General features: G+C 54.4%; 3 protein-coding genes across 3 annotated transcripts; 2 read left to right on the top strand and 1 right to left on the bottom strand.

The window, feature by feature from the left end:
* Nucleotides 1–219: 219 nt before the first annotated feature.
* On the top strand, nt 220–525 carry LOC311218049 (cAMP-dependent protein kinase inhibitor beta-like; the record flags this gene model as incomplete). Its single annotated transcript, XM_084300512.1, has 2 exons — nt 220–364; nt 443–525. 2 exons carry the CDS (start codon nt 220–222, stop codon nt 523–525), a joined length of 228 nt encoding a protein of 75 aa, XP_084156638.1.
* Nucleotides 526–3069: 2544 nt separating this feature from the next.
* Nucleotides 3070–6443, top strand: FABP3 (fatty acid binding protein 3). Its single transcript, XM_084300856.1, has 4 exons — nt 3070–3228; nt 3934–4106; nt 5948–6049; nt 6151–6443. The coding sequence occupies exons 1-4, from the start codon at nt 3156–3158 to the stop codon at nt 6202–6204; spliced, it is 402 nt and encodes a 133-aa protein (XP_084156982.1). The 5' UTR covers nt 3070–3155; the 3' UTR covers nt 6205–6443.
* A 1179-nt stretch (nt 6444–7622) lies between these two features.
* Nucleotides 7623–22954, bottom strand: ZCCHC17 (zinc finger CCHC-type containing 17). Its single transcript, XM_084300869.1, has 8 exons — nt 22920–22954; nt 22735–22820; nt 21994–22051; nt 20856–20956; nt 19115–19206; nt 18601–18701; nt 17307–17455; nt 7623–8522 (listed from the first exon to the last, which is right to left on the bottom strand). The coding sequence occupies exons 2-8, from the start codon at nt 22774–22776 to the stop codon at nt 8346–8348; spliced, it is 720 nt and encodes a 239-aa protein (XP_084156995.1). The 5' UTR covers nt 22777–22820; nt 22920–22954; the 3' UTR covers nt 7623–8345.
* Nucleotides 22955–23153: the final 199 nt, after the last annotated feature.

Below are 23153 nucleotides of genomic sequence, written 5' to 3'. Positions count from 1 at the left end.
CGCCCGGTGAGGATGCTGGATGGGGACGTGGTGGGGTGGAGGGTCCCGGACCCCTGAGCATCCCCTTCCCCCGTGATGCTGCAACCAGGGGGGCTTCCCGTGCCCAAATCTGCCAGCTGGGCGCTGGGGATGGGGCAGCCCCATGGGGAAGGGCTCGCTGGGTCCCCACCACCCCACGGGGACGCTGAGCGGAGGGGACGGTGTCTCTCCAGGGCTAGCATGACCGAGGTGGAGCCAGTGCTGGACTTCGCATCCTCCGGGAGGACCGGGCGGCGCAATGCCCTGCCCGACATCCTGGGCTCGCCGGCGGGCGTCAGCCCCTCTGACCTGCCCCTCAAGCTGGCCGAGATGTCCCTGAGCGCAGGTGGGTGCCGGCAGGGCCGGGGGTGACGTGGGGGGGATGCAGCGGAGCCACTCACTGCCCTCCTTCCACCCACCGCAGGCAGCTCCCAGGAGATGCAGTCACCTTCCACGGAGGTGCCCCCGCCGCAGCCCCAAAGCCCCGAGCTGAAGGACACGTCCTAACCCCGTATGGGGCCGCGTTTCTGACCGCCAGGAGAAGGGAGGCCGTGGAGCACCACCTGGAGCACCAGCCCAGCTTTCCTGGCACGGCCGGAGCCTGGTGACCCTCCCTGGGCACCATGCGGCCACCGCATCGCCTGAGCCCCGCGGGAGAGGAGCCACGCGGGGACCTGTGGGGACCAAGGGAAGCTTCACACCCACGCCGGGCGAGGACGGGGATGCTTGCCCTGCGGGAGGACAGTTTTCTGCCATGGCACGTGCTGAAGCATGCGGAGGGGTTGCGCTGGGGGGGATTTTCTCCTCCTCTCGGCAGCAGCCGTGCCAGGGGGGCTACGCCAGGAGCGTGACGAGCAGCCCGGGGGGGTTTGTCTGAGTGTGTTGTTCACTGTGATGTTTTGGGTACCACGTCCATGTCCTGTCCTTTTTCCAGTGATCCAAGATCTGTTTTTTTGTTTGTTTTTTTTTTTTTGTTTTGTTTTGGTTTGTTTTTTTTACTTTTTTTAATTGAGGATACAGAGGGGGGGCATCAATGGGCTGGAGAACACAGCCCCCCAGCAGCCAGCACCTCGCCAAGGGGTCCCCCATGGAGCTGGGCACCCCAGGGTGCTCCTTGCCCAGCGGGAGATGGGACCTCAGCTGCTTCTCCAAGTCCCAGGCACTGGGAGCCCCTCGCAAAGCCATGCTCTGGGAAGGTGACACCCCTGCCATGGGCTGTGGGTGATTTTGGAGGGTGTGAGCGCAGTGATGCTGTTTTGGGCATCCCCAGCCCCGCTCATCGCCCTGTCCCTCCTGCCAGGGCCACCCACAGCACAGGACGGGCCATGCAGCCTGGCCCCAGGGCTGGTGGCACGTCTGGGACAGGCACCCAAAGCTGTCGCTGTGGGACCAGCAAATAAAACCCAAAGCCCAGATCTGCCCAGAGCCGGGGTGGGCGAGGGCTGTGCGGGGTGGGTGGCACCCAGAGCCACCGTGGGTGTCTGTGGGCATGGGTGGGTGCCTGGGGGCACGGGCACCAATGTGTGCGGGCACCTTTGTGCACCCATGTGTGGGTGTGGGCATGGGCGTGGGTGTCAGTGTGCAATAAGGCATGGGGGCCTCTCTGGGTGGCTGCCCGTGTGCGCACATCCACGTCTCACGATCCCACTGCCTCGAGGGAAGGCTGGGTGCACATGAGGAGCCCAGGGCAGTGCGGATTTGGCACACTGGTGCCCAGGGACAGCACTGGGAGGGGTGGAGCAGGGACAGCCCCCTGCTCTGTTTGTCCCCTCCAGGCCTGTCCCCATCCTGTGGCACCAGGAGCGGGGTGTTCAGAGAGCGCTGAGCCCCATGGGGGGCGGCTGGTCGACTCCCCGAGGACTGGTTTGGGTAATAAACTGTGCACATTATCCCTTGTAGCCACGTGCTGTGTGTTCTCCCTCCCCACGGGGGCTGCTGTCTGTCCTCCCCAGGGGACAGGGGCTCCCGAGGGCAGGGGCTCCCGTTCACAGCCCTCCCCGGGGCCCTTGGGAGGAGGCTGAACTTGAGCCCCCGGCTATTTTTGGGTGTCTGCAGTGACACCTTGGGGCCGGGGAAAGGGACCAAGTGTCCCTGGGTCTCACCCAGACCTGGTCGCTTTGCCCCTGATGCCCATCGCTGCGCAGTGCAGGGGCTTGGGGACACCCAGCATCTCCCACCCAGACCCCAAACCCCGTGGGCAGAAATTGGGCAGGAGGTGCCTGACCCCCCCAGGCTCTGCCTTCACCCTTGATGTGTCCCCGAGGTGTCAGCCACCCCCACGTGGGGAGACCCAGCAGGGGTTTGGCTCTGGGCTGGGGACACTTTGACCCCAGGACCCCCGGGGCTGTCACCTCAGGGCACCGCTGGCAGGGACAGGGTGGCACAGGAGGCTCGTCCCCCCGTGAGCTGTGACAGCCGAGCCCGGCTGGGTGCCCAGTGGGGCAGGGGACACAAAATCCCACTGCCACAGCGATCCCTGGCACGCTGCAACCGGAGCCTGAGGCAGGGGGGCGCGGTGGGGCGTGCCACGGATGTCACCGGCCCCGTGGGAACAGCGAGGCACGAGTGGGGACCCTGTCCTGGGGGGCAGCACCCACGGGGCTGTAGAAATATAGGCATGACCCCATCAGGGCTGGGGCCGATTTGGGGGTCCAAAAGGCGTTAAATAGGAGGTGGGGGGGAAGCGACGTGGCTCTTCTCATCCCCAGTGTCCCCCCACAGAGCCCCGCGGCGATCACCCGCATCCTCCCCACGCGGGCACAGAGCAGGGCCGGGGGCACGGTGCCCCCACGGACACCCGGCCCCAGTCCCCGTGCCTCAGTTTCCCCACTGGGGGCTCCCACCACCCTCAGCACCCCGGCGCCCCCCGCAGCCCCACGCGCGTTCGCGACCGCAGCGTGCAGGGGGGCGCCGTGCCCGGGGAGGTGCCGGGGGGTGCCGGGGGGGTGCGAGGGGTGGTGGCTGGCAGCGGTGCCCTTCCCCGCCGGGGTATTTCTGGAGCCCGTGGCCTCTTCCCCATCATGTGATGGGGACGGTATTTAAGGAGCCGGCGGCGCTGGGCGGCAGCTGCGGGCGCGGCGGCGCGGACGGGGCCGGGGCCAGGGACACGGGGACACGGGGACACGCGCGACCTCGCCATGGTGGAGGCTTTCGTGGGCACCTGGAAGCTGGTGGACACGGCCAATTTCGATGAGTACATGAAGGCGCTGGGTGAGTGGGGGGCTGCGCGGCTCGGCAGCCCGGAAATCGCTTTTTTTTTTTTTTTTTTCCCCCTTTTTTCCCCCTTCCCCCCCCCTTTTTTTTTTCCTTTTTTTCTTTTTTTTTTTTTTTCCCACTTTTTTATTTTATTTTATTTTTTTTATTATCGATTTTTTTGCTTGCTTGCACCAGCCTCCCCGCCGGGGTGTGGCCAAGGGGCTCGCTGCCTTCTGCGGGGCTGTAATGGGGGGAAATAAAAAAATAAAATCAAAATAAATCAAAACATAAATGGGAGAGCCCAGCCCAGTGCCGTGCGGGGGAGGGGGGATGGGAGCGGGTGAGGACCCCCCCGGGCAGCCCCCATCCTCTGGCGGGGGTGCAGGGGGTGTCCCCGGGGGGCGCAGGGGGTGCCCCCAGCCCCGGGCAGAGTGAGCCTGCAGCCCCGGAGCGGTCCGGGGGGGGGACACAGCGGCTGCCCCCCGCCCTGCTCAGCACCAGCGTTGCCAGCTGCTGGTGCAGGATGAGGCCCCGAGTGATGCCAGCACCCCCAGAACCCCCCCTCCTGTCCTCCCCCCCAGCGGGTCCCCCTGGGGGTGCGGTGGGCAGCAGCCCCGTGCCCCCTCCCAGGAGCAAGCAGCCCAGAGAGGCTCTGGGGCTCACACGGCAGCACCCTGCCCCAACGCCTCACCCCCCTTTTGCATCATTGTCCCCCCCCAGGCGTGGGCTTCGCCACCAGACAGATGGCCGGGCTGACCAAACCCACCACCATCATCGAGGTGGCGGGCGACAAGGTGACGGTGAAGACCCAGAGCACCTTCAAGAACACGGAGATCAGCTTCAAGCTGGGCGAGGAGTTCGACGAGACCACAGCCGACGACAGGCACGTCAAGGTGAGGGCTGCGCGCTGCCTCCAGCCCGGGGGTCTCCTTCCCTCCCTCTTTTTTTTCCCCATTGGAGCCGTGGCCCCCAGGGCCCTGCCCTCGCCCCCGCGTGCAGCGGGGTTTTTGCGGAAGGCGATGCCGCAACCGGCACCCAGAGCTGCCAAGACGGGTGGCGGTGTTGCAAAAGAGATTCGGGGGCCCCTGTGGGGCTCGTTGGATGCAGAACGCCTTCCTGAGCCGGGGGCCGCGGGGAGGAAGGCGCGAGGGCTGGGTGCAGGGGGAGGACGGGGTGAAATGGGGCGAGTGCGAGCAAGGCGGTAGTGCCGGGCAGACAGCCGGCTGCACGCCCCTGCCCTCCGCCTTGCTGCTCCGCTCAGCCCCCCCAGGGCTGCCCCTCCTGGGGGGGGACCAGGGCAGCAGCAGAGTGTAGGTCTGGCCCCTGGGAGCTGTTTCCACGCACGGCTTCGACTGTTTACAACCGCCCTACCTGCTCCGTCTCGTGACGGCTCCGCAGCGAGCGTACGGCCGCTCTGCTCGGGCTGGTGGAAACTATGCTAAAAGCACTTTGGCTGCTGCTGTGTGGCAGGGACGGGTGTAGCAGCCAGGGACGTGCCCTTCAGATGCCCCTCGGCCGGCGGCCAGAGGGCAAACAATAGCGGGGGGGGGCTGGGGCTGGCAGCCCCCGGGCAGCTGAGCAGGGAGCTGATGTGCCGTGGGGTGCCCCGAGGTCAGGAGCAACCAAGCTGGGGGGGTCCCAAGAGGTGTGGGGTGCGGGGCTGTGGGGCACACCTGGGCTGTGGGGCACCCGAGCTACTGGAACATCTATGCAGTGGGGGCACCCAAACCATGGGGAGACCCAAACTGTGGGGTCACCCAAACCACGGGGAGACGAACCATGGGGATACCCAAGCCACTTGGGGCCCCAACCCACAGAAGAACCATATCATGGGCTGCAGGGACCCGAGCCATGGGGGACAGCGAGGTGTAGGGGGCCCCGTGCAGCATGGGGACACGAGCCATGGGACAAGCCAAGCTCAGTCCCTGGGTACCTGGGAGGGTTCGCAAGGGGACGAGAGGCTGCAGGGGCTGGGGCAGCTGGGGACATGCAGTCCCCTGGGCTGGAGCTGGGAAATGCCACCAGAAGCCCCGCAGTGCCACCGAGCACCGGGGCAGCACCGCAGGGAAGGGGAACAGGGCGGGACGGGGCCAGGCAGCCGCTGCCACCGCGCGTGCCGAGCTGCCCCGTGGCACAGCCGAGCCCGCTGTCACGCTAACCTTGGCACCGGCCGGGCTCTTGGGGCTGAGTCAACAGCAGCGGCTGTGCAAACAGCAGCCCGGATGAGCAGGGGCTTGTTCGCCAGCTCGGCCCCCCCCAAAAGCCCTCGCCAGTCTGGGGGGGAGGCAGGGCTCCGGTTCAAAGCACCCACAGCCGCGCGGGTCCCTGCGCCGCCCCTTTGATCGCCTCCGGCAGCGGAACCAGCGCGGGAGTGGCTGGGAACAGGTCCTGGTGCCCCAGATCCAGAGCAGGATGTGGCCCTGGGCAGGGAGGGCAGGGAGGGCAGGGAGGGCAGGGTCACCGCTCGGTGTCCGCGCTGGGGCTCTTGGTGCCCTCCGCTGTGCTGGGGGCAGCCGGGGCCACGACCCAGCTGGAGGCCAGGGCAGGATGCGGCCCGCGCTGTCAAAACCAGGTGGGTGCCAGCACCAGGGCAGGACCCAGGGCTATCAGGACCCCGAGCTATCAGCCAGCGCCCAGAGGCACCCCAGCACTCCTCCGGCTGCAGGGATGGGGCAGCTGGGAGCGGCAGAGCCACGGACACGAGGGTCACGGCGGTTTTGCTCTCTCTCCGCAGTCCGTGGTCACGCTGGATGGAGGCAAACTGGTCCACGTGCAGAAGTGGGAGGGGAAGGAGACATCGCTAGTGCGGGAGCTGAAGGACGGGAAGTTGATTCTGGTAAGGAAATAGAAAGGATTTTAGACCCGGGGCTGCACGAGCCCCCCCTGCACGTGGTGCAGCCCCCGGTGCTCACCTCCCCGCTCCGTCTTTGCCCCCAGACTCTCACCATGGGCAGCGTCGTCTCCACCCGCACCTACGAGAAGGCGACATAGGCACCGAGCCCAGCTCCCTGCCCGTCACCCGGTGCCGGATCCATCACCGAATTGCCTCTGTCCCCCCACACGGCGCATGGCTCGCCGCGGGGCCGGAGCCCTCCGAACCCCTCGGGGCCGCGTCACCCCGATGCTGCGGTCTCGGGGCTGGTTGGGGTTGGGGTGTTGTGTTTCTTGGATTTATTTTTTTTTTTTTAATGGAAGAATACACGTGGAAAAATAAAAACAACGTTGTTACAGCACTGTGACCGTGTATGTGGGGAAAAAAAAAAAAAGGCTTTTTGGCACACAAACCCGTATCGCTGTCCCCTTTACCCCTGTGCAGCGTGTGCTGCCTTCTCCCAGGGCATCCATCGGTCTTGCAAACACCTCACCCACAGCTCAACCATCGTGGGGGAAAAGCCCAGCGTCAGCCACTGCCCAACAGACAGGACCCACACGAGCCCACTTTGGGATGAGAACTGCAGCCCCCCCGCTGTGCTACACACCTGGGGTCTGTGCCACCACGGCAGCAGTGCCAGATGGACGTGCAGCCTGGCTTTTTTGGGGGAACATTAGGTAACTCCCGTGGCAGCTCTGCTATAAATCATTCAGGATACGAGCACACGCCATGCCAACAGGAGTGATCTTTCCAGCACTCACCCGGCCGGGTGCTGTCTGCCAAAGCATCAGCTGACGTGCCGTGCCCGACCGCAGGGCAGCCAGGGAGTCAAGGTCAAGAGCACACCGGGTCCTGGTGTGGGACAGGAGCAGCCCCAAGGCAGGCTGGGCTGGGGGGGTTCAGGGGCCAAACCGCCACACCCAGCCCAGTCCTGACACGTGGGGATTTGGGCGAGCAGCACTGGAAGTGGCCTGGTTTTAGCAGAGTGCAGGGACATGGGGTGGCTGAGCCCTCCTGCTGTCTTAGTACTGCGTTAGCTGCTGCTAAGGGGTGCGAGGGCACGCTCCCAGTGCCACTCTCACTTCCCTCAGAGCCAGAGGCCAGTGATTCAGCCACCCCCCTTCTCAATTTCAAGCACCCGCCCCAGGAAGGGATGAGTTGCACCCTCCGGGCTCCCTCTGAGGTCACCAGGCTGGAGTGAGGGGCTGCAGAGCACAGCGGGGCTGCCCAGCCCTCCAGGCTGCCTTCCCCTGACCCGCAGCTCCAGTTACGAGGCTGACACCATGGTCACGCCTCCAGGTCATAGCCAAAAGGCACCATGAGCCCCAGCACCTCTCTATGAGGCTTCCTGGGGGGGGAAAATCACATCCTCACAGCACCCCCAGTGAACCTCTGCAGGCTCTTAACCTCCTCTTAACACAAGTCACATCCCCTCCGATGCAGGCAGGGCTCAGCTTGGAGCCTGCCCTTTCATCCACTGCTCAAGATGAAGTGTGGGGTGTACAAAAGAAAAAAAAAACAGTACAAAGTACAACTGGAGATTTGAGAGATTTATTTTCCATCTTTTACAAAGGCAGCAAATACCCCACAGTTAATGTTTACTTAAAATATCTCCACTCACCAATTTGCTCCTTACTCTCCCACTCTCAATATTTACAGACAAAATGAACGCGGCGGGGGGAGGGTTTGTGTACCAAAACCAAATCATGAATCAACCCCCTCCAGGCAGGGTTAACAACACCTCGAGCTGGGAAAGGGGCAAGTGCAGAGATAGCAGGGCCCTTTCTCAGAGCTGCTCTGCAGGGACGGTGTTGGTCAGGGCTGCGATCGGTCCCTGCACTGCTCTGAGCCAGCAGCACACGTGCAGCAGGGCTGGGAGCACAGCCAGGCAGCGCAGCTCCACCTCATACAGGCAGCAGGATCAGGGCTGATGGCACACGGGCTCGGGGCAGCCGCCTGACGCTGTGTGAGGAGCTCACCCAGCCGGACAGGAGGCTACAGGACAGGAGAGCTGCTGCTGGAGGGGTGCAATCAGCCTCCTGGGGCAGGCATGGCTGCTGGCCTTGATGGGAGAAGTGGCAGCCCACGTCTAAGGTAACAGAAAAACTTACAGCAACATCAACAACTTCAGCAGCACAGGCTGAGTGACTTTGGGAAGAAGGAATCTCCTTGACTTGGTGTGAGGAGCACACCGATTCAGTCCCGCTTGTTCCCAACAGCGTGTTCCAGGGATTCACAATACCAGTGCCCGTCTGCCCGGTCACTCCTTGGCCTTCTTCTTATGCTTCTTTTTCTTCTTCTTCTGAGCCTTGCTGGTCTTCCCCGAGTGCTTGGCCCTCTTGCTGGCTGGCTGAGCCCCATCGCTGTCCGAGTCAGAGCTGTCCGAGTCAGACTCGGAGGACTGCTTGCTCTTGTGCTTCTTTTTCTTCTTCTTCTCCTACGGAACGAAGCAGAACAAAGCCTTACACGTGGGAAAAGCATCACTTGTGCTCGCTGAGCCACGTGCCGTCATGAGAGCCTGAAAAGCTGTGGCAGAGCTGAGCCTGTTCTGACACAGGACAACGCCCGCAGCCTCTGCCCTGGCTGGCCTGGATGTAAGCACCTGTGGGAGCCCCCAGCTGCAGCAGGCACCGCACGGCAGGGGTGGGGGTCCCAAAATGCAAACCCCAACCTGAGCACAGCAGGGTCAAATCACAAGGAGAGCACCCTTCAGTCTGACTCTGCCTCCAGAGTCAGGGCGTCCTCCATTATTTAAGGCTGCTCCTTTTTATAGAGGCTGGCAGGGTGAGGCCCTTTGCCAGGTTTCTAACCCAGCCAGCTGGAAGCGAGCGCTGTCCCCGCTTCCCCACAGCAGCAGCAGCCCACAGACTGCCAGGAAGTGCAGTGCTAATGCACTGGAGCACTAACAGCACGGCCTTCTCACTGCAAAGACCAAGCACAGCAGAAAACCCAAGAGGAATGGTCTGGAAACCTTAAACCACCCCATTCACACCTGGGATCCTCTGAGAGAGGGCAGGGACAGCTCCACAGGGCCCCTCAGCCTGAGAGCAGCCATGGACACCAGCCCTCCCGCCCCCAGGGCATGAAACTGCTTTTTCCAACACCCAGTTTCCCTCAGCCCTCCCTAGAGGAGGGCAGGGATGAGGAAAGTGCCCTTTAGCAAGCAGCCCCTTTGCACAATCTCAAAACAAGTTGCACGCATCCACGTGCGGGCAGGGGTCGGGGCATCACCGAACCCCCAGGCTGTTTCTGTGAAGCCCTGAAGCAAAAGCTGCACAGAGCTGGAGAGACCTACCCATGTGTGCAAGAAGAACACGTGGCGCTGGAATAAACCTTGTACAGAGCTTTGAAAGGGATCCCAACTCTCAATTTTGAGGCACCTTGCAACGCCACCAGGCACAGATTGCTCTGAAATCAGTATTGCAGCCATCTCCTGAAATCTCACCAAGGCAGACAGACTTTAACAGCACAGGATGGCAATTTATATCCGTGTAATTAGACAGCAGTACTGAGGGGAGGGACCTGATCCAGCTGCACAGAGCACACACACAGCCCAGGCACCAGCAGAAACCAAACGGTCCCGGCACCAGCGGGGAGCAGAGAAGCACAGGGGCACCGCTGTGAGTGCTGCGTGACACCAGGCCTGAGCAGGAGACATCAGCTCTCCCATCCTGGCACAGGGAGGGACACCCATTTCCAGGAGGTTGCATTAAATGGGGAAACAAATTGCTCAGAAGGCAGCAGCTGGCACAGTCTGCCTTCGGGCATCGATCAGCAAATATCCAGAGCTGAGCACAGGTCAACTCACCTTTCTGTTTCCCTGAATAGCCACAACACTGGCACGTAAACCAGCTCCTGGAGCAAGATGCAAGTCGTCTTCAGGCATATTTTAGGAAGATGGTTTGAAAAATCCATGATCATCTTGCAAAATAAAGGTTTTTTCTCTAACATCCCTTGATTCTGAGAAATAAACTAAAGCAGCACGCAGAGGAGCGTGCCCATGATGTAACATTTTGGGAAGTGCAGCGAGTCTGCCAAGAGCCGTAAAGGTTCCAGCAATACTGGCCTCCAACAAGGACCCACTCATTTCTTCCACAGCCACATCAGCCGTGAATAGAAGCCTTCCCCAGCAGATGGGTACAACGAATTATTATTATAGTTCGAGGACATAAAAAGGACACGAAGAAAGAAGCAAACTAAGGTTTCATGGAGCTGGGATGGGCCAGTGCAGCAACCCACAGCACTACAAGAGGCTGCGATGGGCTTACACAACACCAGCAAGGAACACAGCCCAGCAAGCAAAGCTCCTGCTCTGCGCCGTGCACTGGTGCTTTGCTTGCAGTGAGCTACGTGTGTGCACTAACTGCTCTGGAGCTGCACACATAGGTCTGGGCCCTGTTTTCCCAAACATGCTGCAAACCAGCACCCTGTTCTCTGCTACAATAGCTGTGCAGCCAGGTCCAAGTGACACACGTAGCTGTACGGGATGTTTTCTGGCTCCTGTCTCTATACTCACACTTTACCTTTACTCCCTGAACGCTATTTAGACTCCTGTCACTGCCTCATTTAACAAGTCCTGTATTCTCCACGCTTGGGCCCCCGAGGAACGGCCTCCCCTGGAAGCACCGAGCTGCAGCGTGGGTTTGTATAAACACAGCTGGAGTGAAAGTGAGCTCATGGAAACAGCCTCACCACGGAGCGTGAGCAAGGAGCCACGGCCAGAGCTGGGCACTGCCTCCGGAAGGCTGAGCTGTCAGCAGCGAGTGTGCTGAGCCTCTGCCAGCAGGTGGGAAAAGCCCAGGGCACTCACCTCGCTTCTGGACCAGAAAAAGGAGCCTTGGTGAGCCAGACAATAAGCTGCGTTCCCCCCTCACCACCTCTAATTTAAAGAGGCTGAACGATGCCGTTTTGGGAGCACAGCACTGCCCAGGCTTTGGGGAGATGGACAGCTGTCAGACAGCCCCAAACACAACACACTCAGCCTTTGTCACATAGAACATGTTTTACATTCCGCTGGGGAAAGGAGGGTAACAGGAGAAGCCTGGAGCCCCCAGGCCACCAGCTCTGCTGCTGTTCTTTGCCAAGTGTTCCCAGTGACTTCAAGGTCATCCTCGGGCTTGCAGAGTTTTACTGGAAGAGGCTTGCTGTAAGTCACCCCGCCTTGGCAGGGCCGATTGTGCCATTCCATGAGGAAACCAAAAGCAGCAGCAAGCCCAAAGGCACAGTTGTGCAAGCCCCAGGACAACAGGCAGAATGAGTCCTCTGGGAGGCCTCCCCCTCAGCCAGCAGCGCTGTACAGCCCCAGCCAACCCAGCAGAAAGCCAAGGGAGAGAGCAGGAATCCACGGTGAGGTGAAGGGAACAGCAGCAATCAGCCCCAGGTACTTGTACAAAGCCAGAGTGACTCACATGGGCGGGCATTTCCACCTGCTCCAACAGAACCAGGCACCCAGCTGGGCACTGAAGGGCTGAACCCAGCACTGACACCGGTCCTGTGCTTGTCCTGAGTCACTGCACCTCCCTCGGGTGCCTGCAGCGCTGCCCAAGGCTTGCTACATACCCACCCCACCCAGGGGAAAACACCCACCTCAGCTGAAAACTGGAAACCATTCACCTAAAGACAACTTGCTTCACAGGAGGAAGCCTGGGAAAGGCACTGAGTGCTCACTCACCCACATGCTGCGAGCTCAAACCAGCACTCACCCGTCAGAAACAGCTGCCAGGAGCAGCTGCTGAGCACAGCACAAATAGTGAGGCAAAGATGGGGAGCAAATCCCCTGCGATGATTTCTGCATCCCAACCCTGCTGCAGCTGCTGCTGGCTTGAAGGTACCTCACCAAGGCAGGTGAGGTCAGAGCCGAGCCCACCCTGCATTTAGGGGTGCTTTTATGGGGTATTTCTCTTGGTTCCTGGTAGCCCTCCAGTGCCACACCACAACACACAAGTCATCTTATGGCTGCTTGGGGAAAAAAGTGCCCCAACACAGAGAGTGCAGAGAAAGCTGGGTTCTCCCCCTCCTCCCCATGAGACATTTCTTCCATTAGCTTCAGCCACTTCCAGGCAAGAGCAGTTTCCATATGAAGATTAATTTACTGGCTTACAGGAAGACAGAAGTCTGTATGTGTTTCATTTAAAACCCACACGCTCTCCTATTACAGCGGGACACAAGCAGCCCAGCTGAAGACATCAATTTCACATGGGCTGCGTGGCGCAGCACCAGCTACACGCTGCCAGTCGAGGACAAAGAAGGAGGAGAGCTGGTGGCTTGTTTAATATCGAGCAGAATGACTCTTTCAGGGAGACAGACTAGCAAAGACAAGGCACGGCGTGGAGCTGGGCATTGAGCCTCTGGGACCCAGGGAAGAGAGCAGAGGCTGAGCTGCCTACACACCTGGCAGCCTTCGGGCAGGTGTCAGTTTCTGCAGCCCCACAACAGCGTTACAACAACGAAGTTTTTCTGTGGGACAAAAGCAAGCTCACTGCAAAGTTTCCTGCCCATGCAGCAAGGTTAGAAGCAAAGCACTGCCATCATCTCCTAGAGACTGTGAAGAGTTAAACCTTCCAGGGAAAAGGATGCAGCAAGGAGAATTTTCTCAAGCTTTTGCAGTCTGTGCACATGGTGAGAAAGTCTGAGCAGACCTCAGGCTAAGAGAGCATCATTCCAGAGCTTGGGAAACTTTCTCAGCATGTGAAGGCTGAAGATAAGACAGGATGTCACATCAGGCCCTTCAGGACTACAGGGAGCAGTGCACACGTGGATGTTTTGGGGATGCTTTTCAGCCAAAACACTCCCACCAACACAGGAAAAGACCTTAGGCTACAGGCTTCTCTAAGTGCTGGCATCCCAGCACCACCGGGCAGGCATCAGCTGCCTTCCTGCACCTGCTGGGCGGCCACAGCTCTCCAGGAAACACTGGTGTGGAGGTGGGAGCCCTTCTCTGGGTTCTACCTCAGTGCCAAAGTTCAAGCCCAAATTCTGCCTTCAGCACCAGCAAAGCCTCCCCACACCCAGAGCTGGGGCCAGGTCTCCAGGAGGGATTGGTGCTGAGGGACGGAGCCAGGCTCAGCTCAGTTCTCAGGCACACCCAGCCACTCCCCCAGCACTGCAAACACTGCATCTGTGTGAACATCCTGAGAGAGTTCTGCCCAGGCAGACTCCAAGTGGAAAGAAAAAAAAAAAAGTGACACTCAGAGGGGGACAAACCGAGCACGAAGACAATCACAGTTCTTTGCAGGTCCTGCTCAGTGTGGTTAACAACTACAATTCTACCAAAACAGAGCACCAGCTGTTCTGAGATCCCTCAGATACCAGAGCTGTGCTGAGCTACAGCCCGATAACGCTTGCCTACTGCTGTAGGTATTTTGAAGCAGCCCCTACCAAGAGGGCCCACATCAGCCCAGCAGGCTGTTTCCTGCCCTTTGTAAGGAAAGTTGCTCAGGGCTGCATTCTAAGAATGTTACAACAGCTCATTCCTGCTAGAAGTGTTTGATTTTGAGATAAGAGGGGAGTGTCCAGAGCTCTCCAAGAAGTATTTTCCACTAGCACTTCGCAGGGTTATGGTTTTATTTAGAGGATTTACGTCTGTCCTTGTAAAGAGAATAAATTTCCAGATATATGTCCACCTGCATCTCCACAGAGATGCCAGCATTCCTTCTAGGTTCATTCAAAAAACAAGCAACGAAAACAGCAACAAAAAAATCCACCTCTCAGCTTAATAACAAAAAAGATTAATTCAAACTCAAATGGAATAATACAGTTGGGTTTACATAATTAATCTGATGAGAAGAATCCAGGCTATGGCCATTAAATAAATGCAGCAAAGGTCAGAGACAGATAAGGACATTAAAGGGAAGAGCATATTGTGTGAAGAGCGTGAGCATGACTCTGCCGTGCCCTAAGCCAGTGCCACTGAAGAACTAGTAAAACGAGTACTAGCTGCAGGGGAGGATGGATTAAGACTGGATGAGCCACAGGTCACTGAACAAACACTCCACGAGGTGTGGCTTTAAGTGGGGAAAAAAACACGTGCAAGATTTCATGGAAATCTTTCACATGGGAGAAAGAGCAGCAGAGGCTGCAGACAAGCTGTCACAGGTCACATTTACCACACAACTCCAAGGACCATCCCAGAGCTACAGCGGGGCCAGCTTAATCACTGAGCAGACAGGGCACTTTCTGCAAGGGGCAAGTAAGAGGCGCTACTCCTGGTGCTGAAGCAGCAGCCCTGTTCTCAGAAGACAGGAGAGCAGGATCCGAAGGATTTATTTTCTCTCAGCACGCCTCCCTCCTACGCAAGCCCAGCACAGGCACACCGCCGCGTTCCCATAGGAGCTCCTTCACCCAGTGACCCACGGAGTAAAAGCGGAAGGGACGCAGCAACGTGCCTGCACAGCTGTCAAAGGCTCCTTAGATGCTCTCTGTACTTCCGCACAGCGCTGTCACAGCGGCAGCTCGGCTTCTGCTGCCAGCCCCTGCCTTCTCACTGACTACTGGAGGCAGGACAGCACTCCCACGTGCCCAGCACTAACGTGGGCACCTGTAAGGAGAAAGATTTGCACCCACTGTCGTGCCAGGCGCCTGTTCCAGCTGTCCCTTAGAGGCCCAGAGAGGAGAAAAGCAGGGAACTGAAGAACTTTGCATCTCCATCGTGGCATGGAAGAGATTCCACTGGTACGAAAACTCTTTGGGTCTTAAAGATTATTTCCCTGGGAGTCTTACAAACTCTGTCCATAGCAGCAAACCAGATGTCTCCAAACAGGACCGGTCCAATGCCAGCGCTGGGCAGCCACACAGTGACCAGGCTTAAGCTACCAATGATGGTGACTATGGGGATGGCAAGCAGACAGAACAGGGAGAGCCAGGACCACAGAGCATCTCCATGAGGAGAGGGATCTCTGGGGAGAGGGGAGGGCACCCAGGAACCGCAAGGACACAGAAAATGCTGATAATGAACTACCAGAAGTGTTGGTACTGTTATTATGACACTAAACAGATCCTTGTTAGATAGGAGATAGCGGTTTCCTCATTTAAAGATATAATTTCTACATCTGTGTTACCAACCTCAGATGGGATGGGGTCAGCAAGGCAGCTGTCACTAGGTAGATTCAGCTACTCCTGTCCTGTGCAAACCCTCCTGGTGCTCCAGACAAGCAGGGAAGCACACGGTGGCTCCCAGACAAGATCACAGCAGGCAGCTGGGACAACAAGGGAGCTATTCATTTCAAGGATCCCACATCCTGCCTCCAGAAAGCTCACAAGTTTTGTTTTCCAGTGCTGGAAAACATCTGAAAATGTTTGATCTCCTCCTTGAGAAGGGAGAAGATCAAAGGAAGAAGCAACATTTAAGGGAAGGCTGTTAATCCACAGACAAAAAAAACTAGTAACAAGTTTAGGACAGTGACCCACATATCCTGTAGTGTCAGTAGGGCAAGAATCCACAGGGAATCCCTGCCCCAGTGGACAGACACTGATACAATCAAGCACTATTTGTGCACCTCCCAGTACAGCTTTTCCCTGTACCATTTTAAGTAGCAGTTACACTGCAAGGCAAAGTGAGCCAATACCAGATAAACCATCATTATTCCTAGATGGAGAAGAACCCGAGGCAGAAGAAGCCAGCCCTGCAGAGGTGTTACCAGCACCCTGCTCTTACACCACACCATGGCAGGACAGAACCAACCCCCGGAGTCCCGGAAGGTCACGGTTAGGTTGGGGTCTGAGAGCCAGCTCAGTTCAATTGCCTGCTTCTGAGATCAGAACAGAAAGGAAAACGTGTACTCTATATTGCAGAGCAACAACACTCCACAGACAAGCCCGAGACATTCCTGAATAAAAGCCTATGTGCCAGGAACACAAAGAACATCTCAGGATTGAACCAGGTGCCACGACCAAGTGAAACCCCACTCATGACCAGATCAGCTCTTCAGAGCACTACTGGGCAAACAAGGGCTGCAGAGTAAGCACCAGATTAACACCAACTTCGTTTTGCACTGACTCTAGGACAAGCAGGTGTGCCAAAGGCCAGAGGCTATGGCAAGGAAAGCCACCACACACCCAGCTCCTGTTCTGGTGCGGTCACAACTTACAGTCCCACAAGCAGTACCAGTTACTCCTCTCTCAAGGGTGTACTAAAGTGCCAGAAACCAAATGGTCAGTGAAAAACATGACTGGAAGTCACGATCCGAGTGCTGCCATCAAAATACACTGACGACTCCTTTCCCTGTAGGCAGCATTTGCAGTCTCCCCCACCAGTACAGTAAGCCTGTAAGAAATAAGCCCTCAGAAGTTCATTCTTGCCAGGGAATTGCTGGCACAGTCTTTGTGCCTCTCTTGTGAAAAGGGAGCTACTACTTCTGTTGGTAGAACGCATGCAACACTTCATTACCTCTGCCGTTTTCCCCTTCTTCAGCCTAACCTGTTTCTAAATGTTGGAAATCCCACCACCTTTCCTGGCTGCTGCCCCTCTCCAGAAAAGGGGACAGGCCACAGAGCTGAGGAAGGAAAGAAAATTGAAAAGCTCTGGAAGTGTAATTGAGAGCAGGACTCCAGCTGTGAAAGGGGCTGAGAGTCTGTAATTGGAATGCTCGCCTCTGTATAATGAGACAGAGCACCAGGCAAACAGCCTTAAAAAAGGAAAAACAGAGAAGTTCTCTTACCCTGGAATTTTATAGCTTTATGGCCTGGAAATGGAGCACGCTCCCTGGGCAAACACAAACCCTGATTTTAGCCCAGCACACACAGACATGCCCAGTTCATGGCACACAGCCTGGGTCAGAACGTGCTGCAGCAAGGCAGCAGTGGGTGCCTGGTTCAGACTCAAGGAAGTTGATAGGACAAGAGCAAAGAGACAGGAGAGGGCTATTGACAAGAATCAGAAATTCAGGAAACCCACAGAAGTTCTATTGAGCCTCACAAACACAAGGAAAAAAATTCCCCTCTCATTATAAAGAAACTCTTTTGAAAGCTGTGCATTATTATACATGTATAATAGCACAAAGCCATCTTAGGGACGGTTTAACAAGGATAAAAAGAGGATGTGTAAGAATTACTACTAGAGCCTGTAGAAGAGGTTCCTGTTTTGCTACTGCACATGCACAGACCTGAGCCACTTTCTCAGCCCAGAACTGCCTGCTCCTAACTGTGACATCTGTGATTTACCACAGCGAATCTCAACAGAACAATCCAGCTCACTGTTGCAGGTCAGCAGCAGGGCACCTCGTACCTTTTTCCTTTTCTTTGAAGAATCATCAGTCAAGCTGCTCTTTTTGTGTCTTTCACCTGCTGCTGCTGTCACCTCCTCTTCCTCCTCTTCTGGAATCAGGCTATATTTGGTTCCTCCAGGCTGCATGAAACACTCCTTGGCAAAGTGACCTGCAAAACAGCGTTTGAAGCTGCAACCCCTCCTCCCACATGCTTTTTTTGTGCAGCTGCATTTCAGACACCTGAAGTGCCAACAACCACCTTATTACTGGTCACCTTAAAGAAATCCACACTGTACAGCTTTTGTCCAAGTGTTTCTACTACTTTAACATGCCCTAATTAAACAAGACATGAGAGCAAGTACAACACAGAATTCTGGAGACATTCACCAGGCAAAGCTAAGGCACTTGTCTGAACAGGGAAATCTGGGTGAGGGCTTAAGCAGAACACTAAAGCACACGGGGAAGGGAGTCAGCTGCTGGGACAGACATCCAGCAGGTGAGATGAAAGCCACAAACACTAAAGTCAGCTCATTCTAGTTCTGGACTTTTTACTCAAGACTTCAAAGCTGAAATAGTGGTGGCAGAAAACGCAGATAGCCAGCATCTGCCTGCCTGTTCGGAGCAGACATCATTAAAAAGCAAACTAGAAATATGCAGAATCTAGCTTAAAGTGTTGGGGTTTCTTTAAAATGGTACTTCAAAGACAGTTATCTACCACTGCACAGAACCACACTGGTGTTTAACAACCACCCTTATAAACCTCCACCAAAATAGCATCAGCTCCAGCTCCACCACTTTATGATAAGAAGTATGGTGCAGCAAGAACTCCACGTATAAAAGACTGTCTTACACCTCAGCAACTTGCAAAAGTACCACATAAGTCAACTTCTCATTCCTGTACGAGGCAAAATACAGAACTTATCTGGTAAAAATGCTTAATTTGAGCCCTAAGACAGCTGCTCACAAGCTTGCTGGTTAGTTGGGAACGCGATGTAAAGTTGTTTCCACTGACCTTTTTTTACCATCGTTAAATGGCCTGGTGAAGGCATACGTGTATTTCTGAACATGCACAACTGGAACGGAGCCTCAGCTACGAGAGGCTTTAACACAGGAAGAACAGCCTGTACTCAGAACTGTTCCTTATAGAAATGCCAGGGACACAACTTTAAGAAACAGAAGTCTTTAAGGAGTTTTAGCTCTTTCCTTTGCATAACAAGTGATGGAAAATGTAGCTCTCTTCTAAGAAAGGCACTGCAAAGCAAAATTCAGTCCTTACGTGGCAAGACAGAAGAACAAAACCCTATAAAAACATACCTTTGCAGCCGCATTTCTTACACACAGTGTTCAAGACAGCTTCAAGTGTGATCTTCTGGCTAGTGTAGTCTCTAAACATGCGTTTTTTCCTCTCATCCTGTCTGGAGAGAGAAGGAAAGTTGCAATTGCAATCCATCCTCACCTGGTCCTGTGTTTATGTAGACACTCTAAAGACTTTTTCTCCCCTCCCAATGTTGCTGTAAGAGCACCTCTGAGCTAAATCAAAGAATGAAGCCAACCAACTACACATTAGAATAAACCACATCATTAAGAGCACGTTAGTGTCATCTGCTGCAGCTCTGCCAGCCTCTAAGCAGCACAACCAAGGGGGTTCCTTTACTCAGCCCTCCTCCCAGCCAGGGCATCCCCCAGGGGCTCAGGAGCAACCCCCCTCACCCTCCCAGGAAGGGAGGACGCAGTTCAGTATGGCAGGAGGGCCAGGAATGAAGGCCAGGAAAAGCAGGTAGCAGCAACCTGCCCGACCCACCACCCTGTACTCAGTAGATTTACCTACTCAAGGGCAACATTGTTCGGATCAAGGTCTTTTCCTGTGCCTTGGTTAACAACCTTCATGGAGAGGGAAAGCTTCAGTTTGTCATCCTTCATCTGGAAGATACGGAACAAGAAGAGTTAGTGACAATGATGTTCATTAATACAATCCATCTGGAGGCCTACAGAAAAGGAATGAAGTTGTCAGATATAAGAAGACATCTAGATATATAACATTTCTTTAGGATATAAAAAGGATACTATATGAAAGTGATTTTGTTCTTTCATGCTATAGATACATTAACATCAGAGTAGTCTCATTAACAGCATCATAAATGGGATAAAATCAAATTATAAATCCCTTCAGATTAACATTCTGCTTTCCATACAACCAAACCTGTGCAAGTTTGGAAGCTTTGCTACAATTCTCAAATAAATCAGCTGCAAGGGATCTGGTAGTCTGGCTGACTCACATCCTGAAAAATGAAGCTATATATGTGTATACATATATCCATCCCTTTTCCCATATCTATGAGATGGGAAACATTCTAAGTACCTGTTTTAGAAGCTAGCATCTTCTGAATCTTAATATGCCCTTGATCACTACAGCACTGCTTTAGAAGCAAGTGCAAAGTGTACATTTTAAGCTTCTCTCACAACTTCCTGCATTTTTACCAACACTGCAATTAAAGGTTTTTGTTTTGTTCATGTGTGAGTTCTATGCAGTTATTTGCAGGCAATCAAACAACAAACTCTTCTGTTGTTCACCTCTCCAACATGCTTCTTCCTCTACAACAAAGAGGCCAGGAACCCAACAACTGTTTCAGACAGAAAACAGCTGTTTGATAGAAATTTATACAAACAGCATTAAAAAGAAATGTACACTGCAGATGGCTACAAAGGATCTGTAAAGCCTTTCATGCATCCCTTCTTTACAGTAAAGGAGACTAAAATGTTCTCAATGCTCTTCCCTTACCTCACACAAAATTAGGTACTTGTTTTGTACATCAACCCCATCATCATCTTTCAAAAAAAAAAAAAAAAAAAAAACACTCCAAAGACACAAAGAGCTGTGTGGCTCTGAACTGAATGCTTCCACCATGCTCCTAAATAGTCATCTTCCTTTGCTTTCACAGCTCACCAAAGCAAGAGTCTTTAGTCTTTGTTCCACGTAATCTCTAAATAGAAAGGACGTGCCTATTGTCACATCTATGTAATAAAACGCAGTGTAGGTTGTAGGAAATAAATTCACATACAGATATATATTTAATAATGTCTCTCAAAAAAGATAAAATCCCCTCCTCTTGGGCCTAATCCGTTGCCAGTGATGCCCTCCTGAAAAGAACAACAAAAAAGTCGCAGCTTCTAAGAACAGGCCTGTCTCTCAGAAGTTATTGAACCCTGTTTACCAGCTTTTATCTTGGGATTCTCCCTAATTGCTCATTTAGCTACCAAATCACACAGCAATGGCTGAGAATGGGTGAATGGAGACAGAAAGGGAAGAATTTTGTTGCTTGCAAGTCAAAAGCTTTTATGAAGTCCCTCTTCCTGAACTCCATTATTGTAAGTCACAGAAACCCAGACCCCGAAGCCACGCATGAAGGCAGAACTCAGCCCCTGGTAAAAATCAGTACGTTGTACCCCGACAAAGTGACGAGAACACATGGCCACTGCACGCAGACATTCATAGTTTATTGTTCTTGCAGTAAACTTTATCACAATGCATTTTATCTACACAGAACCAAAGGAACAGGAATTAATGTTACCTCTTTTCCAATAACCTTTACCCACACTTTGTCTCCGACATCCACCATCTCCGAGGGCTTATCCACCCGGCAGGAAGACATGTGAGTCTTATGAACTAGGCCTGGGCAGAATTTGGGAGGAAAAAAGAGAATGAATTTTTGCACCATTAACAAATAAAAACATAAGTGTTTATTTCAGCTCATCCTCTCTAGATTTCTACTTTTGTTCACATTTTATGATGTACAGGAGTAATACAACACACATCATTTATAAGTCAACATACGTATGCTGAGGGTGCACGCTCAAGAATTTTTTTTTTTATGGCTAGAGGTGCACGATCAACAGAACAAAGAGGACATTTCATGCCCCAGCGACACAACGCTGCTGGCAGTGTCAGAAGCATTAAAAACCATGGCTGCCCTGATCTTCTGTCGTGCTTGCGAGGTCACGCAGCCAGAACACTTCATTTCTGATCTGCACAAATAACCCACGTGGGCCACAGGGTTACCAAAAAACTGATAAATATGGAAGCACCTTGCTGCTTTGGCTCATAATTCAAGGCGTGTCTGCACCTCAAAGCAACTTCCCCCAGCAGCCACACTTCTGTCTAAAACCTTTTATTAGAACTGGCACTAAAAGTAACTGGGCATGTCAGGATGACAGCAGGGAAGGGGCTACTTGTGGGCCTCCAGCAAATAACAGAACACCAAGCTTAAGCTGCTCCTTCTGTAAAATTAATTTCTTTTACTCTGCAAGTTTCCCACAAGCATGAGCAGAGCTTTAAAACATAAATCAGAACAGCTGCCTCATTTGAGCTTTGTTTTAGTTTTCATTAAACTCATTCAAATTGGCGATTAAGGAAACAAGTGGTACGAACCATGAAGCTGTAGAAATTCTCTAGTGCCTATCCCAAGACCTTGAAATGATTCTCTGAAGTATACCAAAGTTACCAAAAAAACACATTTAAAGAGCACTGAGTCATTTCCTTCTTCATGCAAGGATACCACCTAAATTCTCAAGTTCTGAGAACCTCCATTTCTTCCTTATTTAAATACGCTTTTTCTGAGCTTTTTAGGAAGTGAGAAGTCTTAATTCTGAAGCTGACTGTTTGGCTTCTACACATCAATGTGAAACCAAGTGTGAATAAAAGAAACAAACCTTGCCTCCTGCAGCCTGGGATTTTTATAAATGCCCCATATTCTGTCACAGACACCACCTGTGGAGAAAAGCAACACCCCATTTAAAGGAAAGCCCTTCCCAAAACACCTCCTTTCAGAGCACATGCACAAAAACCCCAAGTGGTTCCCAGTCTTCCTTCGGTTGAATCATCAGAGGTTAGAGAGCAGCGCTTGGGAGCTCCAGGGCAGGAAAGCACAGCAGGTGTTTTATGTGTGTGTAAACACACAGGAACATACGTTTTAAAACAAGAGGGTTGATTTTCTTTAACCTTAGTGATGTTAGGTGATCTACAGAAGCAGGAAATATTTCAGAGAAAATTTAGCACTACTTACATTTTCTCTGCGACCCGATTTACACAATTTTTTGCACAATTCACAATTTTACAGGCAAGGTAACGCAGCCTCCTGGAACGAACAAAGAGCTGGGCACCAGCTCCACACCTCCCTGTGACTGCCCAACCATCAGCTCAGGCCGATAAAGCCAAAACATGAGACACAGCGGGAACCGCAAAGCAGCCCTGAACCCAGTAACACACACTTAACCTACATCAACAATAACCTGACTTACAAAAGCTCTGTTACCTTCCTGCCTTTAAGCTTTAAGGTCGTTGTAATGGTTATAATAAAATGATGTAAAGCGTTATGCAAACCGCCCCCCGAGGCTCCCCCTAACCCCGGGCCTCCCCCAAGGCACCCTCAGAGCCCCCTCAGGGCCCCTCACCTCTCCCTGCAGCACTGCGTATAGCTCGGGCAGCGCCTCCATCCCTCCGCCCGCTGCAGCCTCGCCTCACCGCACGCCAGCAGCACCTTGAAGAGAAGCAGGTGATGAGTTAACGAGCTCGTTAGTTCATTAGCTGGCTCGTTAATTAATTAAGATGCGAGATCGCCCCCACCCCCCCCGCTCACCGCCCCCGCCCGCCGCCATTTCGCTGCCCCCGCTCCGCCCTCACCCGCAGGCCCTCCCTTCCGCCCAGCCAATCGCTGAGCTCCATACTAGCAGGCGCCGAGCGCTGCCCAACGGGATCCACCCGTCTTCCGCAGCGCCACCAATCCGCGAAAAAGAAACAGCGCCGGGCGGCTCGGCGCCGCTTTGGCGTCACCGCCGCGCGCCGGAGGAGACGTCAGGAGGAGGAGGGCGGG

Source organism: Netta rufina, assembly GCF_964035555.1.
Source record: "Netta rufina genome assembly, chromosome: 23".
Classification (NCBI taxonomy): domain Eukaryota; kingdom Metazoa; phylum Chordata; class Aves; order Anseriformes; family Anatidae; genus Netta; species Netta rufina.
The sequence above is the reverse complement of the archived record's forward strand: the minus strand, read 5'-3'. Positions and strand labels throughout refer to the sequence as shown.